Genomic DNA, 19,660 nt, shown 5'->3' with positions numbered 1-19,660 from the left:
ACTGCCATCTCTGGGTGCTTTCAAGTTCAGGCTTGTGGACATACTGTCTAAAGTCAGTCTAAGCGTCCTCAGCATCCCCTTTTCCTTGGGCTTTATGAGTTTTTAAAATCTTTATGCAGCTTTAGCTCTCTTGCCATGCCAGTGAATAGGTGAGATCCTAACCAAACTGTATGAACAAGGACTTACGTCTACCAGGAAAAAAAGATTGGTTCCCTTACAACACACAGCAAACTTAACTAGTTAGTATCAATTTTGGCATGCAAACTGTCTCTCATCTCTTTTTCTGACCAAAAGCTTTGATCAAACCGTATGTACTTTTTTCTTCTCCTTGCAGAATAAAATGGGGCTTTAGCTATTCAGACTCCAAATTTTATTAAGCTTAATTATAATTTCTGGCTTTGCTTATTGCTGACTCATTTTGAAATGGATGTTCTTATTCTACAGAAGCTTAATTTATGAATGACTTACAACATGAGGTATTCTGCTCCAGTAAAAGGGACTACTCTTCTGAGAGCTGAGGAAGATGTGTAACTGTCTGACACATCATGCTCAGCTCGTGCAGTCAGTCTGTCCTTATTGGTTTTGGGCCAATTCAATACTGTTGCTCTAAAGACACAGTCATTAGAAATGTTCAGAATTCAGTCATTCTAATGTTCATAGTTGCTGACATTGTTCTTACGCAATTACAAGTAGCTCTACTGGAAAAAAGATGTCAGGTGATTAAAAATCATCCATTGTCCAAGTATATCTGCAACTGGTTTCGATTAGGGATCCTCTCTTGTGAGGTTCTCATGGGAAAAGTACTTAAAGCATTTCTGACAAACTATCAAATCTAAAATCTAAAATTATTTTTGCTATTTAATTAATGTGTCAGTCTGAAAGTTACACTTCCGTGTAAGTCTAAAGATCTTTTGGTTGTCCTTTCATTTATTTCACACCTGAAACATACTTTTCCAAAGTAACGTTTAAAATTTGCCTTGTATTTCTTGGCAGAACAGTGAATATTATCAACTTCACTTTCCTGTTTCAGTCTGGCTCTCTGACACAGGGTTTAGGACAAGGTCAGTAGCAAGTTCAGAGACAATTGTGTCCCCACAGTTTTTTCTGTCGTTCTTTTAAATTAACTAGATTTCAGATAAATTATTTAACATTCCATTAGTTGTCTGCGGTTGTGGATTTAGTGAAGATAGCTGGGAAAATTATTTTCATCATTACTGTCAACAAACGCTGCCAAAACGAAATTTCTGCACTTCTTTGCTTTTAGGTGAAGTTCCAGTATGTATTACACACACCAAAAAAACCCCAAAACCAAAAAAAAACCTTCTAAAGAGAAGCGGGCTCCAGAGTAACCCAAGAGCTTTGTCATAAACCTGGCAGTTAGAGACCTTCCTGCAACAGAAATGTGAAACCTTTACTCAAAACGCCTCCCAGCCCTTGGAGCTGTTCCAAAGGAAACATGAGTGTATTTAGGTAGCTTAATATATCAGGGTGATATCATCCTACCTATCTTGTAGATGTCTAGGCATGAGTTAGCTGCTCCGCTAGAGTTAGTGAGGATCTAGTCAATGAAGTTTAAGGGTCAACGTAACCAAAAATGGGTCCATACTTTAAGTATGAGATTAATCATAACCCTGCAGCCTGCAATTCTAATAGCTGTCCCACTGGGCTGGGGACTTCTGGAAGCAAATAGTAAGAGGTGAAGCAGCACTTTTTTGGAGTTCCATAAATCATGATGGCCATGTGGCCTATTACAGCTGTGGATTTTTTTCCAACTCCATGGCTTTGCTAATAATAAACACACTTCTTTGTTTGGCATCTTAGTATTATCTTTCCACAACACACTATTCAAGAGTATTTAGTAAGTTTATGTCAGTTGTGCAAGGTCTAGTTTTCACTTCCTAAACACAAATTTTTGGACTGTTAAAACCATGTTAGGAAGAAAGGAATAATATAGGTATTAACACCTCACCCCCCTTTTGGCAAGCCAGGAACTGATCTATGATGACTGTCCTTGAAACCTCACTTGAGAGGAAGTGGGCAACCAAGAAATGCTTTTCTATGCCTTCTCATTTCATTTTTCCAGGGCATTGCTTGGCTTGGGAGCTAGCAGGAAATCTTTCACGTCTGTCTTGTAGCACATTCTCCATGAGTCAGTTGTGGGATAAGGCCACAGCAAGCCCAAAGAAAGAATGAGCTCCAGACTGGAAGGATAGCTGTACAGAGCAGCCTGGGCGTGTTTTTGCCATGAGGTGTATGATGTGTCAGAGTCATCCCCTTTCTTTGAGCAGAAGAGGTGTTTTAGTTTGGGACAAAATCTGGAGTCCATTTTGGAAAGATAGCTGAAGCTCTGTTTAATGGCTGGACACCATTATGCTTTTAGGTGCAGAATGAACAAAGATGAAATGCTGAGGTCTATCTGTCTTTTCCATGTCATAGGCAATGCTTAGGGTTAAGTCATCTGCAAGGTTTTAAGGATCAGAATGCTAGATTGAGTGCTCACTTCATATCTTACTGCAGTAACATCTACTGCAAAGAGCTTTGAGGTATTCTAATAACCTAACCAGACATAAAAATAAAACCATTAAAGCATGTCATTTCACAAATTTCACCCGAAACTCAAGCTATAACAATTCAAAGCTATAGTGTAATGAACAGTCTCAGTTTGTTTCAGATATCGCATTAGCTGTTGAAAAAAAACGTGTTATAGAAAATGCTTGCTTTACACTTTTGCTATGTTATAAAAAAAATTTCCAGTAAAAATAATATCCAAAAGTATAAAATTATCATGCTGAAAAACTAATTAAATCTATAAGTAAAAGTAGTATTCCACCAACTTTTAATAGAAGAGCCTGTTTTTCCTTAAATTCAATTTCATTATCTCTTAAATTCCTTTACTAAATTTGACACTCCATCACATATTCTAAAATGTACAGTGTTTAGTAAGATTGCAAGAATATCTAAACTTCCCATGATCAAATGTAATCTGTTTGCTTAGAAATAAAAAATAGAAAATCAGTCGTGTTGTCTCTAGTTTTGCCATTTGTCCAGCGAGAAAGGAAAACACAGTTTCACAGAAAACATACAAATCCCAAAAATTCCAAAGTAAATTAATGATCCTGTGCCCTCTGTTTTCTTTATGAGGCTTTCCAAAGTCTGCCTCTTGTTTGTTTTCACTCACTTAGAGCCCAAGTAAGGTCAGATTGACAGTCATTTTAAGTTGCGCAGGTGAGGAATACCAAAATCTAAATTAGTGTGTTTCTTTTCCTCTTCAGAGGTTAAAGTGAGATTTTTTGCATTACTTTTTGTCATACTATTGCACACAAGATTTAGCCACAAAACAGATGTGACAAAATTGCCAAGCTGCATTTTGATTTCATGGGCCAAAACAAAATTTATGATAAGAAAAAATCTGTCATACAAGTAGTGGGACCTTCCCAGTAGCATATAAAGTTTTCTGAGTGCTCCAGAACACATACGCTCTATATAGGCTCCTCTAAAACAAAATTCTGTACCTGCCATACCATGGCTTTCTTGTGTAACTTATGACATAATTTGGTCATTCCTGCAGGTTGTTTTGATACACGGAGAATGTTTTCTATTGCATGCAAAGGGCATATTCAAAATTATATTTAAGTCCTATTTTTATTTTCACTGAGGTTTCCTTTTAGTTTGTTTTTTTTGTTTGTTTGTTTTTTTTTTCTCAGCCAATATAATACAATTGATATCTGCTTATCTAAATAACTGTTCTGAATTTTCTTCCTCTGCATAAATCTTTACTTTCCATTTTATTTACTAAATAAAAAGGAGATATGGATATACCAAACCCGTTCTTTCCGGTGCTACACTGCAGTTGTATGCAGGAGGCATACTAATTTTCTCAGACTATAAAAAGTTATTGTAGGTATTTTTCTCCATAAGACCTCTTTGTTCACAAAACCTGTCCTGTTCATATGAGTCTCAATTTTCAGAGAATGGACACTGAGTGCACAGTGATATCCAAAAGGGATTTTGTGGAAAGTGTACTTTTTACTGTGGTTTTTAACTTGCCTTCCTCTGGAAATTAGGTTTACACAATTACATAATTCTGGTCCTCAGCTTCAACAGATCTTAAGCCTGTTGGACCATTTCATCCTGCTTTAGCAGAGTGCCAGGCTGCTCTGAGTTAATATGTTCCAACCAATTAGGGAAAATTGCTGGCAAGGTACGGAAGAGAACACTGTTTTGGGCCTGTCACTAAGGGAAGTGAAGGAATAACTCAGCTCTCAGCATTTACATGACGCAGAGGGCTGGCAGGCAGTACTATATGTAAGTTTGAGCAAAACCTAAGATATTTTCTTTGCGCAGTCAGAACAGTTATGGGTATTAGAGGAACTTAAGTGAGAAGGGTAAGCTAGCAGGTGGGGTGAGGGTTAGAGAAGCTGAGGAATAGGTGACATAGGATAAATCTGAGAGTCCCATGAGCAGTTTTAGGAAAACAATAGAAGAGATCTGGAGAGATTACTTCTGTACATGGGATGCAGAGTGCACTGGTAGGGAGATGGAAGGTATGTGGATGTTCTGGTTTGAGGTAAAACAGAACCAACTTTCCGTTCAGTAATTTTCCTTCTTAGCTAAGCCTCTTCCAGTTCTCTGAAATTAACAGCATATTGTGCAGAAAACTGTTTGTTCTCAGAGTGATAAGACCTATAGTTAATGCCAAAGAACAGTATGCAGAGAGGCTCTTGCTTATTGCTATAACAACCAAGGTCAGCTAACTTTGTTATTTGCCCCATTGGAGGGTTGGGAATGGAAAAGCATAGAGGGGTCCCACCTGCAGGGAGGAGCAGACAGGACAGGTGACCCAAAACTGACCAAGAGGGTATCCCATCCCATCTGCCCCATGCTCACTATAAAAGCTGAGGGATCAAAGGGTCAGCCCTCTTTCTTCAATGGCCAATGTCCGAGGAGGACCCTGTGTGTTCATCTGCCTTTGATCCTGATCTGTGCATTCCTGATTCCAGCTCCAGAATCCAGTTCCCATCCATCACTCAGTCCAGTCTGGGACTTTCGCATTGCCTGCCAGTGACATCATCTTGGGAGCTTGATACAGTTTTGTATATATTGTATCTATTTCATTATTTCCATTTTATTTTGTTATTGATGTTTCATTGAAGTAGTTTAGTTCCTTCTAAACTTGCAAATCTCTTTATCTCTCCTCCTCCTCCCCTTGGAGCAAGAGGTGGGGAGACCATCTGTCGTCCATCATTGGCCAATCTGGCCTAAACCACGACAGATTTATTGGTGCCCAACGTGGAGCTATATGGACACAGGACAGACACAAAAATTAAAAAATCTATGTTAAACCAGTGGAAGGACATCAGCAGAAGATTCACTGGGTGGAGCTTTGGGAGTCGCATTGTGAAGCACAGTCATATTTCTGCCAAACAGTTATCTAAAACAGCTTAGGGAATCAAGAATATATCTGACATGGCTTGGAAATAGTATATGTGGAGAATTGCTTATAATCAGCCTATTCCCATGAGAAAAATGTTTTTTCAAATGAAGATGCAAATGGTGTGACCAAGAGGGTAGATTAACCACTTCCTGCATATTTTTAATTCCTCCAGGAAGGGGCCCAAAGCTCCTATACAGCAAAAATCATATGTTTTGTATACTAATGTTTAGAATGACTTTTCATTAAAGTATACTCTGAGTGAACAATCAATGTATTCATTTTGAAAGACTTCAGTCCTGTTTGAGATCTAACAAATGGGTATTCTTTGCAGAGATCAGTGTGGAGATTTACAGGCTAGAAAGAAAAGTAGTAAACTGCAGTATGATAAGCCTGAGATGAATTCAATTTTAAATTTAGGCCATCTGGCTGGCGCTTCCTCTAAGCATGAAACAAACTTACTAGTTTTTAATAGCAATGCAGACAGTATATAGACAGTGCACTGCTCCAGGTAAATAATAGAGCAATAGCAGGACACCAAGCTAAGTGAGGATCAACTCCAAGGACAGAATATAATCAAACCAATTTCAAATGGTATGGTGACGATGAGATACTTCCAGCAATAGCTTAGCCCAAGTCCAAATCTGTACTATAAATGAGCATTCATAATGACATAGACACAAACAGAATTTATACTAACTAGTAATTTTCTTTACTCCTCCTGTAGTTGTAAAACTATACCTCAATACAACGCCCAGGATGAGAAGCAGAATATGTAACAATGAGAGAATTATGGGGGGATCTGAGTACATTTAAATTCTTTCACTCAACAGACAGCACTGAGTGGCCAAATTCACACGATCTCCCTAGTCATTGTTTCTAACATTAACTTAACAGTGTCTCACTGACAGTATGGCGTAGGTCAGGGTGGGGACAGCAAATAGTAAGAAATTTTGGCTTGGGGATGTCCTCCACCACTTGTGATCAGGGCCACAGCCACAGGGAACAGCAATCTCTCAGAAGGAGCATCATGCCTCAGTTTTCATTAAGTTCTATAATTGTAGGAGAGTATCTGGGGATGCACTAGGAAGTTAAACAATAAATAATATTCATGTGCATGATTGATTGGAAATAGCACACTGTTAAAAGCAGTTCTGAGAAGGTAACTTGAAACAGAAGATATTTTGGTAGCTGAGAAAGGAAGCAAGTGAAAAGGAAGCCTGGAGCAGGGATGCACATAAGCTCCAGGGCCCTACAGGCAAAGTGAAATCTGTGCCTATCTCTGTAGGAGCGTGTATTGTAATCTAACAAGGTGAGACCGTACACTTCACTTACCATATATTTGCCTACGGCACACTGCCCTGCTCACCCCACAGTCTCCCTTAGGTGACTTTGGTATAGAATCAGAATGAAAGACAGAATATATATGCGGATGCAAAAAATATTGTTCTCTACTTTACCTAAGGCTGAAGAAGCTATAGCAGACTGACGAAGAAAAATATACCACAACTGAGAATCTTTTAAAGTGAAGAACAAAAAACGTGAAGGCTAGATTGCCTCTAACGCCATTAAAAAGAGGAAAGTGCTTACAGATGAGGGGTTTTTCAAAGCCTACTGAGTAGAAAAGTCATGCTTATTTTTGACAATTGCAAATTAAAAAATAACTTGAAATGAAGAGAAATGGAAGTTATTGTTATTTCATTGCTCAGGAACAAATATTCTTTGTACTGGAAATTAAGATGCTAAATTTACTTTGCATCTATAGAGTCAATGCTGTCCAGGAGCATTTGAGTGCTTCTTTGCAGTAGCATACCATAATCTGGGAATTCTTGGCACCATTATTAATTATTGTGCCCACATCTCCTGCATCTGTACCGCTCCAGTCACACAAAACCATTGAAAACCCACAGATCCTTCAGATGAGGCTTCCATTACTGGGTAAACATTCCTAAATCACACATATATATCTTTCTATTACCTTTTCTAACTCAATGCTATAGGGCAAACTTAGGAAACAGCAAATGCAATTGCATTCCAACAATTCCCACCTTTAGCTAAACAGGCAGCTGCTTCTATTCCCGTGCTAACTATGAAGCACCTATAAAGAGTGTTAGACTTCAGCTGAAAAATAAGGTTTGTTTTGAAAACAGAGAAATGATTTTAAAAGGGAAAAAAGGAAAAGAAGAAGGACAAAAAAAAAAAAAAGAAGAAGAAGAAGCTACCATTCCTATTTTCTCTTACAAATGTGCTCTATTTATACCTTAGCTACAGCTGACAAATAAACATGGAGGTTATGGAATTTGATTAATACAGCATGCAAAAGAAAGTAATCTATTTTCATTTTCTTGAAAGGTGTATTGCAAATTTTTTTTTGGCTGTACAATGCTTAATGCATAGTATGCTCGCTTTTACCTCAAAACCTAAGGTAACATAGTCAACATAATAATTTCAGCTTAAACAGAAAGGCAGTAAAATATGAATTACCATTTAAACTCTCCTTACAGACACCCACAGGTAAATATCATAGAATTATTAATTAAAAAAGTGATCATATATGGAAAAAACCAAGAAATTTCTGGTTTAGATGTTGAAAGTTTTTTATATATGTGCTTTTGCTAAACTGTTTCCTAGGATAAAATCATGTTTTGTTTAGTCTTAGGGCTAAATACAAGGCTTACAGTAACACAAAATAAGGTTCAAAACTTAAATGTTTTTTATTGTTCTTACTAGTATTTTTCTTATTATCAAACAGGAAGAAAAAAGGTAGTTTAAAGAAATTAATGAATTTTAATAAATTGGGATATTTGGGATAAGATATAGCTATTTAACAGAAAGCAATATTTGTTTTAATTAAGGCCTAGTTGTAGCTAATTACAAATATGAATAGATGAAAATAATATTTCCCTTAGTTATTCTATATCAGAATTCCTGGATTCCAGGGTGTAAAATTACTAGGATATGTAGACTGAGGAAGAAGGTTAGATAACACAAAATGAAAGTGATGCCACTGAGGGAAGATATGTGACTTATATAACACACAAAAATACTATAGGAAAGAATATCTGTATAGTGTATCTGCATCTGTATAGTCTCTGCAAAGCCTGGAATGCAACAGTCTCTGCAAACGTACATACCCATTTGACATCCCACATTCCAGAACTCTTGAGGATTATAATTTGAAGAGGTTGCTCTTGTTCCTTTGGGGTAGATTCTTGTAATGAATCTTGTAGTATGTGAAACAAACTCATTAGCTGAAAAACAGAATGATAAAACCTTGGTAAGAAAAAATATTAATAAAGAGACCATATTTGAATATATAATAATAAAAATATAATAATACGATCCAGCAATTTTATTAGGGTTTTTTTTACACTATCAGTATATCATATCAATGTATTTATATTTTAGGACATTTCTATGCATGTTGACATTAGTATATGGGCTACTCTGAGATATGGCTGAAATCTGATTTTAAAACCTTAAAGTAGTTTTTCTAGAACCTTAAATAGTGTTTCTGTCTATAGTGCAGACTTTTGTTAAAGGTTCAATAACCAAGAATCATTCCTTCACCGAGATATTCTGTTTTGTCACCTCTTTGTTAGTTAACTATATGATTTTTGTACTAAAGCCCACTGTGTTCTCATGGAAAATTGGAAAGACACAAACCAAGAAATTGATCAAAACGCCCACTCATTCTTTTATAGTTCAATAGGAAAAAAAATCATCCCAAGATGATCTTAGCTTGATTGCTGTTTTGAAGTTTAAATAAAATGACTGAAGAATCTCAAGACAAGTGAGCAGCGCATTTCTAAAAGACACTTAAATGGTTCCTTTATAATCTTCAGAAGATGTTAACTATTCATGTGAGTTGATTTTCTTCCTTCTAGCAGTGTTCCCTTGTACTAAGCAGATGTGGAAAACTTCAAATCACTTCTATCTACACTATTCCTGTTTAGTAACCAAAAGTAAAGCTTTAAATTTCCGGGACCATCACTCTGATCCTTTCCATCTCCCCCCCATCCCTTTTTTTTATATAGAACTTTTTTTATACCCACTAGATAGAACATGTAGTTCAATAGATGACCAGAGAGGACTCTGACTATGGACAACTGGCAAAAGCCTACTTATTTTGATGCTGTTCAGCACCATTCACCTAACCAATCATTGAATCCTCTCCACAACGTGGTGGATGGCACCTGGGCTGGCCCTGAATGAATGCTCCTGTGGCATCATTCCCATGGTCAGTTATCTCTGTTCTTAACACTCCCTTACGGCTGCTGGCAGACAGAGTTAAAACAGCAGAGGCTGCACTGTATTGGCTGCACCAAATGGAGACACTCCAACACAGAATGAGTTTTGAATAATCCAATTTTTCTGGTATGAAAGATTTGGTCCAATGGAGCAAATTGCCTGCTATGGGGTATATTCATTTCATCAATGCACATTCCCTTATCTGCAGTTGTCATCAAAGCCAAGGATACTGCATGACCAAGTCCAGTGAGTACTACAGACCATACATGGAGAGGTGAAATCTATTTCACACATTGTCAAGTACTGACTGTAACTTCTAAATTATTTGATGCCGGAAAGAATGAATCAAAAGCTGTTCATACATTTTTTGTACTATGCTAATAATTGTTCTTATGAAAATACATGTAATTAAAGCAAAGCTGGGTTTCAATTTTCCTCACAAAACCAACTGAAATATAAAAATGTGGTGCAAATGACAAGATAGTTCTAAAACAACATTATAAATACGACCGAATAAAATTGGACAGCATGTGTTTCCTAAAATTTTAACCCTTCCAATGCATAGACAGTGAACCATAGCAACATTGTAACTTTTATGTGATTAAATAAAAAAAAATACCTGAATGTTTTACAAATTTTCGTGCCTGAGTCTCTCCAATTGAATTATTTTCATAGCACTTTTGATGAGCTAGGGAATGCTCAAAGCTCACAAACTTCTCAGATTTGGTATAAATCACGAGGTCTGACAACGCAAGGGCAATTTTTGTCTTCTTCATCTAATAATCATAATATAAAATAATGGAAGAATAAAAAAATCACAATAACACATATTTCATTATTATTATTAGCAATTCAAAAGAAACTATCATTTTGGATTCATAAATCATAGGAAAAAGTGTCACAATTAGTTAATATTTTAGCTAAGATATGAATTTTGATAGCGAGAGTTGATCCGGTCAGAGACAACTAAGGTTATTGTCTCTATGTTCACATCGCAATTGTAGGGTAAATGGACAGATGCTTCCAATGCTTCCTAGCACAGTGATCTGTTGGACAGCTTTATCATTTCCCTGCTTCTGAGACCAGTATGTAAATTAACATAATTTTTCATGGCTCTTAACATTGCACACTTAAAATATATGTCCAACTTCATATTCCTAAGCAGATAAATTACTAGAAAAGAATACTGGTAAGAAGTACTTGGAGGGAAAAAAAAAAAAAAAAAGAGCAGGAGAATCTGTACATCAATAGCACAAACTTAACTACAAAATACAGAATAACACAATATTTTACCCTGCCAAGAAAATCAATCATAGTTATATCCCTCCAAGCATTGCTCTGAAGTTAGGAAAACTCTGTTCCTCTTAATTAAGATGAAAAGTACTTTGGCCAAAGTCTTTGTTTAGTCTTGTTCCATTATCAAAGCAAGCAAAGCAAAGGCTGCTCTACATTGAAGCAACTGAAATTTTACCAGGGTCTTATTTCTTAAACTGAGGTACTACGTGACTTGTGAGCTAATCGGTGGTATTAGCCACCAAAGATCTGATGGTATTAATAATGTTTACATTCTATTAAAGCTGTTGAAGGCAAATTCTCATCTGAAAAAATAACAGGGATTGCCTGCTTGTGTCTCTTAAACTACTCAAAGTTCAAGTGCATTAATTGTTCTGGGGCTATGTCCCAGGAGGAGCAATAGGAGTCTACTGGCACAGAACTCCTGAATAATACAGCTCTCTGGACGTGAAAGGCAGTGACACAGCCAAAGCCAACAGCACCATTAGGTATCTTGGGTATGGGTTCAAATGCTCTCCCACCCTCCAACAGAGCAACAGAGTGGGACCTCAGAATAAATACTCCCACTTCAATAGAGTGGGACCACAAAAACCATGCCTGTGAAACATGACCAGATACCTGTTGTTGCTGCTGTTGATCAAGATGAATGTGGTATATGTTCTGGTCTATAACATGATGTTACGAATATATGTGACCCTATTATCTGGAAGTTTGGCCTTCCCTGTTCAAAGAGGACTCCATTCTTTCCCAGAATTTTTCCTTACTATCTCTCCATATCAGATGGAAAGAAAAAGAAGCAAAGATTTTGGCCTTCAAATCACTTAAAGAAAAGAAACACAGAGGAAGAGACACTGCCTATCAGGAAAAACACTGAGCCCTGAGGAGCACTGCCAGTCTATCTGCATTCAGATAATCAGGGCATGATGTGCGAATGTGACTGGATACTGGGTGCTTCCTGCCTGCTGAAAAATTTTGAACAAAGCAGTTTGAACCCTGATGGAGCAGCAGATTTCCATGGCAGATAATCACTACTTAGTTAAAAAAATAGGTAAGTTTAATTTGACTATTAAGAAGAAAAATACATCCAATTTTTACACTCTCTTTCAGAAGTAGTATTTAATTTTAAGTCTCTACATGATAAATGTAAAAATACCTTTTCTATTATAAGTGCTTAAAAATGTTTTAGTGTGGACAGAACTTTACACCTAATTTCATGCATAAATCCAGAAGAAAAGAAAATAGGGGAATGGCAACTCTTCAAAATTTCCCTGATAGACTGGTGGACTGTGGAAAGAAATATCTAACTGTCCTTCATCATCAGGAACTGCTGTCAGTGATCTCCTTGCATATCTCCAGGACCGCCTTGAGACCAACAAAGCAGTTGTGCAAGTTTATTTTAAATCTATTGTGGTATTGAGCACAAGAATTGAATGTGAAAAATGCAGGTGGAGTTTAGGATGGGAGCACAGGGAAGGGTTGATTTTAGTTGGATACTAAAGTGTGCTCCAGATTGGAGTGTCTTGTAAGAATCAGGAAAACTCCAAAACCTTGAACTAAAAAATATTATTTCAAAATATATTGCTCTAAGTAATTTTAAAGCCTACCTTTTAAATTTAGTCTCTATTTTAAGATAACATATTCCTTCTTTTTAAAAAAAAAAAAAAAAAGCTGGCATACATCTATGTTTTTTAAATTCAATTGAGACAAAAGTTACCTTTGCCTTTTTTCGAGGCGGGGCTGGAGGTTTTTGTTCACTTTTTCTTTTTGAGGAATCATTTCTTGGGAAAAGAGGGGCTCTTTCATCACTCTCATCTTCATCAGACATATTTTCAAGGTCAGAAATTTCCCCTGTCTCACCATGACTGTCAAGATTTCTTCTGAGCATACCTTCCTCAATTGTTCCAACTTTTTTATTTTTTACAAGAATTTTGAATTTTAATGCCTGTAAAAAAGAAGTTAAACAGTAGTAACTAGAATTATTTATGGCGTAATTGTAGGTTTTCATATCTAGATATTGTTTAACCCACATTCAAAGCTGTTTATTAAGTATAATGAAGTAAGGTAACACAATGAAGTGAAGATAGATATTGGTGAGACAGAAGTCAAAAGCAAGAAAAAGAAACAGAATCTGATGATCAAAGCACACGATAGAATGTGAATATCTAACCCCATGACAAGAAAAAATTATCTCCACCACACAGATACACAGATGATGAAACTGTGATCAAGATTAAGATAGAAAGCTAAGTAAGTGTCAGAGGTGATGGCCAGGTAAATCATAGGAGATATATTTTTTTACTCTGCATTAATTCATTTTTATATATAGATTTACAGACATATATCTGATATTAATTTGAAATTTTCTTTAGCTATCATTGCAGCTGCTAGAAATTTGTTGCCCTATTTGATTAGTGCATTTGTGCTCAACTGTCTAGGGTATGTACCAAATTAAAAGTTTTGTTATGTCATTATACAGTGGATCCTACTGGTTTTACCTGGTCAGAGAAATTAACAGTTTGGTAATCTGTTGCCTAAGCCGTTTCTCTATATTTTAAATGGGTATGTTTCAACTTCCGTAATAAAAAATGTAGGAAAGAAATTCATTAAAGTTTGCAATTTCTAGTAAGATGGCTTTCATCTATGCATCTGAATCCTATGAGTATAAATATCCCTTAGATTTATGAAATAATACTCACAGTAAAACAGCTATTACATAGCAGACATTCATCTCTACCTCTCTACACAGGAACTACGAGTGAGTAACAGGACTTACTTAGGTTCCTGGTTAAAGCAATCCACAAAAATAGTCCTTAAGTTTCATATGCATTTGTGAAAAGGAAGACTATACTGCTGGGAAGGTTACAGAAACAAGGAACAAATACTTACACATTAAATAAACGATAACTGAAATACTGTATTTTAAAGTATCTGTCAAGTAAATATGAAAAGCATGGATAATAGAACCATATATATAAAACCAAAGCTTTATAATAGAAACTAGAGCTGTGGACAAAGAAATAGACATTCCATTTATTTACATTGTAGCTTCCATTGCTGATAGTCCCTTTTATCACTTCAGATCTTGTATTAGTATTTTGTCAGTGTGGCAGTAGAATGAGATATCCTGTGCTTAATATCTATCAATGCCATTCTACTGTAAGATTTGATTAGTCTCTCTGCACTGGTGACTCAGAATAAGGAAGCCTTTTAACATTTCCTTCATTTCTTATTGATGCACTAAATTTTTTTTCTGTGATATTTTTAGAAGAGTTTCAATATGAGTAATGCTACTCATATTTTAAAGAGTTCTGAATTTTCCTTTGCGTATTCACAGTTCCCAATATTTAAAAGCAATTATATCTGCTTTTGGTCTTGTATTTTGCTATTCGTAGGTAAGATTTAATTCTACAAATTAAAAAAAAAAAGACCTACAAGGGAAGGAAAACCTTTCTATGGATATATTACTGCCTCCTACATGTAAACTTCATTTAAGTAAAAAAAACTATAGTCTGTGGCATCACATAAAAATGGGCCATGAAGTTTTAAGTCAGATAGTTTCTAAATTTCTGTTTATGAACGGTTGGCAAGATGTAAATACCCTGAGGTAGGATAAACATTTCAAACATTTCTTTTTTCTTTTTTTTTTTCTATAAAGATAACATTCTAAAATCAGCTGTCTTTTCAAAAACAATTACAGAAAATACTCTAGCAAGAAGAAATTTTGCTATTTTTTGGCCAGAAGCAAATTACAATAATAGTTCACCCAAATCACTGAGAGATAACCATGAACTCAAAAAGACATACTACAGATATTAAGTCTGTGCTTCAAACAGATCTTCAAAAAAAAGTATGACAAATGTATTGTTACACAATCACTGACTACGTGAAATTTGAGTTCTTTAATTGGTAATCACGAGGCATATTTTGGTACAAATGCCTGATTCTTTTAAGCAGATAATGAGCTGGAAGTCTGAACATTCACTATAACTTCTCTTTTCTAGTTTAAATATAAAATACAGAATATTTTTAAAAATACTTGGTTACTATGTATTTATACATAAACTGTAAGCATACTAAAAAATTTAAATATGTAAAACACAGTAGATTTCCCTAGAGCATAGTAGGACTTCAAGGCTGGCACAAGCAAGAGCTTCCAAGTACAATCAGTTGGAACAAATATTCAAATAATTAAATGAACAAAATTTAATTATCGTACTAAATAGGCATTCTGGTTAATGTGATGTACGACACAAATCAGAACAGATGAAGTAATACAAGACTCCAAGACAAAATCACGAGCACTTTGGAATGGATCATGCAAGCCCACTTACTGACCAATTAAAGCAAAAAAGGACAAAATTCAGTCCTCAGAAATGTAGAGAACAAACCCTGGATTTGGGTCATGAGTATTAAAAAGAGAAGAGCTTCGCCTGTTTAAATTGAACATGTTCTTCTCTCTGCTTCTCTCCTGACCAACTGTAGGTGCTTAGTAAGAGGAATATCAAATCCTGAAAACATCGCTAAGGAACAAGATTAAAATCAGTTTAAAGTTTTACACCATTTTCTATTTCAAGAATTATATTACCGTCTTAAATACTGATACAGGGTAAAGATGTGACACCTTCCATGAAGTCTAACATAGGGGAAGATTTGGAGGCATTGACAGAATTTATCTTGAATGACAATAACAGGGCACTATTGTTAAGTACAACTGGTAAAAAAAACCCTACCACCAGCATTCTTCAATGATTCAAGAGAATCACGCTTAGTGAAAGTGTGAATGGATGTCTTTGTGGCAGCCTTATAAACCAGAGCTATTGAGATACTTCAAATCAATACTACCAGTAATGTCTGAGCTCTAGTTAAATAGATATTAATTGTATCAGGAGCACCCTTTTAGCTATCCCATAACAAGCTTTCATATGATACAGTTATCCAGTGAGAAGTCCCCTACATTGAAAATTCCAGTTCTGTGTTGTGCTCTGTAGTAGACACAAAATAGACACAAAATCTGTCTAAATGCCCTTTTATTAAAAACACAAAAAAAGAAAACATGCCTAAAGAAGGAAACTGGGAGGGGTGGCATCGGCAGACTAATTTTCTGGATGAAGTGAAAACCTGACACAATCCTGGGTGAAACGTATGTGTTCTAAGAAACACTCCTTAAAAACAATTTTGCAAGGTGTTATTTCTCACTCATCTAACAGAAAGAGTCCCACTCAGGAACCAAACTTTAAAGATAGGATAAATTTGCTAATGGCTCAGAGGCTTGACTTATTATAACTGTTGGCAGTAAGGTTAGATCCCGTTGAAAACAGGACCCTTAGCTGGCAATGCCTGGTCCTGTTTTACCTGAGGACTCCATGGGATGTAAGAGAAATAGGAAAACACATATGGTTGACTTTCCCAACCATGCAATCAAAAAGACATCTGACAGTAGTCTTGGAGAAAAGTTCTAGTGCAGATGATTTTGCATTTCTTAGAGACTTTTAAGGCTAAAAAATGGGGTGTAACTGATCTGCAAATACGTTGCAAATAACTGTTAACCAACCTGCTGCTCATGGTTCAAGAATGTAGCAACTCAGAGCCCCAGAGTAGCAAGGGCCAGCAGGTGAACAAGGTGATCGAGGAGCTGAGGATGACAGCAGGGCAGGCATGGGGCAATGATCGCACCAACTAGGGCAACAGGAAGACAAGTAGAGCAGGTCTGGCAGTGGTAGGCAAGTTCAGGAAGCAGTCCAGCGACTGCCAGACAAGTCACGAGGCAGGTCCAAAGTCAAACCAGGAAGCCATATCATATGCATACAGAATGGCTGAGTTTGGAAGGGACCCCTGGACACCACCTAGTCCAACCCCCTTGTTCAAAGCCAGGTCAATAAGAGTTAGGGCTGTGTCCAGTCAAGTTTTGAGTATCTCCAAGATGGAGACTCCATAATCTCTCTGGGCAACCTGCTCCAGTGCCTGACTACCTTCACAGTAAAAAATTCTTTTTCTCATGTTTAAACAGAATTTCTTGAATTTCACTTTGTTCCCACTGCCTATAGCCATTTCACTGTGCACCACTGAGAAAAGTCTGAGCCCAACCTAAAGAATACAGAAATTTTATGACAAACAATATTGATTTTCTTATTTTTGAGGTCGTCCCCAAGGCATGCTACATTTTCAACATCTTTCTTCTAATTTTTGTAAAGAATAGGTGCTATAGACAGATTGAAAGGCAAAACAATGGACTGGAAATGTTTTTGACTTGCTAAGAAGCAAAGGTATTTCTGATGCAAAGACTTGGTCAAGACATTTGCATACACGACTCGTAGGTCAAAAAAATAGGAATGAATCTCATCACTGAAGCAACAGAATTAGATATGCTAAAGCAGTCTTGATCTTGAATTTCTGAGTGAAAATCTTCATGTCCTACTTTTTCAATAACAAAAAAATAAGACTATAACTCTATAGAGATATGAGAGAGGAAAATTTGGAGATGGTTAGACTGAAAATTGAATCTTATAGCCACAGGTTAATCAGACCACTAACCTTTTGTCAGATGTTAGAATCAGTAAGAAGCTATTTGTCAGAGATTACAGACGGCCAGGTATAACAAAGTTTTTAAAGTTTCTCAGTGAGACAGGTCTTTACAGAGAAAAGAAGAAAGTGCAGTAGCAATATGAATCTCTTAGACATATACTCAAACGTTATATCTAGATGTCAAAGACTGCGGTAGTTGGTTCACCCAGACTGGTCCAATCTGTGAAAACAGTAACTATTCTGGGAAAACAGTAACTGCGTATGAGAAGCTCCTTGTATATTGAGTAGATATGGGTGAAGAAAAAGGTGAACAAGTAGTCCTGGCTATGGGGTTAGTTCGTTTTCCCCCTAATAGTAGGATTTTAAATGCCCAGAGAGCATGGCGTTGTACTGGAGACCTTCTATGAATCTTTCTCAAGGAGGTTATTAAATAGGTCTTTTTATGTAGATAGCATGGCTTTAATAACTATGGGGAAACTTTGCAGATTGTGGCCAGAAGTGCTTCTGAACCACCACATCATAGTAATTGATCTTGCACCTGTGTGGTAAACATTGGAGATGACTCATAAAATAACAGTAGTTGCCACTTCAGTTTCAGTTAACAATGCGTCAATATCTCTTTCCAATTTTGTGATAGGAAACCTGCAAATAATGAGAAATTCCTAAAAAGTTCATGTATATATTATACCAGCACTGTAAGGTAGATTGATGTACTACAATGCAAAATAATTGAGGAACAAACCTTCATCAAAAGCATCAATGCATTTACATTCTTTTTTGTGTGTTACATTTGAGGCTTACTTGTTTCTTTCAGTAGCTGTCAAACCCATTAAAGAGGAAAGATTCAGCAGGGTAAGAAAAAATTGATCTCACTTCTAGGATTCTAATATTTTCTAAGTTCATCTACAAATTGCTGCACCAAACACCACATTCTGTCGCTATACCAGCATAATCCAGGAGTGCTGGTGCTTATGCTGGTGCAATCGGCAGAGGTCTCTGGCACCAGCCAGTGATGACAAATATAGTTTGATGTGGGAACTGACTCAAAGGACCTGATATTCCAGAGAATATTAAATGAAGTCCATGAAGTCTTTTTTGAAGCACCATAGTGGCCAAGACCGCAAGGAGAAGATTTTGTGGTGGGTCTACTGCTTTGGGTGGCAAAATATCTGCATGGGAAGGAGATACTGTAGAGATACTGTAGAACAGACTGGTGAAGCTCAAGAGTGGCCTCAGTTTATCTCAGTGGATAAGGGGCTTGTGAAAGAATGAAACGTTTTTGAAAGTCTACGTTTAAGTGAGGAATAAGTATGGAACCCAGCAATGCATTTTCAGGCAAAAATTCTACAGAGATGACTTATGAAAAGTCTAAGCTATGGTAATATGGAGTATGAATTCCCTATATCACAGTAAATGTATGGTAAGGGACACATTTTATATAAAGTAATATTTTTAAGTATGTGATTCAGTGACTCCATGATTCAGATGCAGTACTTTGATTTTGTGTTTGCTATAGGAGACATATGATCCTTGGAGATCTATTAGACTGACTGCAGCTATACTTTGAAAAGCTTTAAAACAAACCCTCATGTTTAATACAGTTTATATTTTTTTAATTTGTAGAAGAGTTTTCAAGGTTGCAAAGTGATATTGGACAGTGCGATATAAAAATATAATGCTACAATCTAAAAAAATATGTTGCCTTACTGATAAATTTATTAAGATATATTAAATATATTAATGGCAACATTGCTATGAAAATATAACAGTATAGTAATACTTTAGCAAGTCTTTTGGACACACTTCAAAACCTTTTCTTTCCATGACGAGTCTTTTACAAAATTACTTCTCTGTGTGTGTTGTCTTTCCTTATTACAGTGTTTCCTCCCCACATTTTCATTTGCATTGTTACTTTTTCAGTTATTGTAAAAAAAAAAAAGGTATAACATCTATCTTAGATATCACTGATAACAGTGACAAGGCTAAATAACTATTTTGTATGCATGCGTGTATTTGTGTTACAAGAGATTAAAAAAAGTCTTTTGTCCTTGAAAGAAAATTATGTGCAAAGACTGGAACAATGGGAATTTATTTGTTTTAGTTTGCAATAAAATTTTCAACACCCATCTAATTGCCTTTTCTGACTTCATATCCCAGGGGTCT

The 19,660-nt window shown here is 36.2% G+C and overlaps 1 protein-coding gene across 1 annotated transcript in view; it reads right to left on the bottom strand.

Annotated features, from left to right (window-relative positions):
• The window catches only part of PLCZ1 (phospholipase C zeta 1), a 50,133-nt gene that overhangs the window by 16,156 nt on the left and 14,317 nt on the right, over nt 1–19,660 (bottom strand). Inside the window, exons 7-9 of the mRNA XM_063323192.1 lie at nt 12,690–12,917; nt 10,302–10,458; nt 8,566–8,682 (exon numbers count right to left, since the gene is read on the bottom strand). Coding sequence (XP_063179262.1) covers nt 8,566–8,682; nt 10,302–10,458; nt 12,690–12,917 — 502 coding nt within the window. The remainder of the gene's footprint in view (nt 1–8,565; nt 8,683–10,301; nt 10,459–12,689; nt 12,918–19,660) is intronic.

Source organism: Chroicocephalus ridibundus, chromosome 1 (genome assembly GCF_963924245.1).
Source record: "Chroicocephalus ridibundus chromosome 1, bChrRid1.1, whole genome shotgun sequence".
Taxonomy (NCBI): domain Eukaryota; kingdom Metazoa; phylum Chordata; class Aves; order Charadriiformes; family Laridae; genus Chroicocephalus; species Chroicocephalus ridibundus.
The sequence above is the reverse complement of the archived record's forward strand: the minus strand, read 5'-3'. Positions and strand labels throughout refer to the sequence as shown.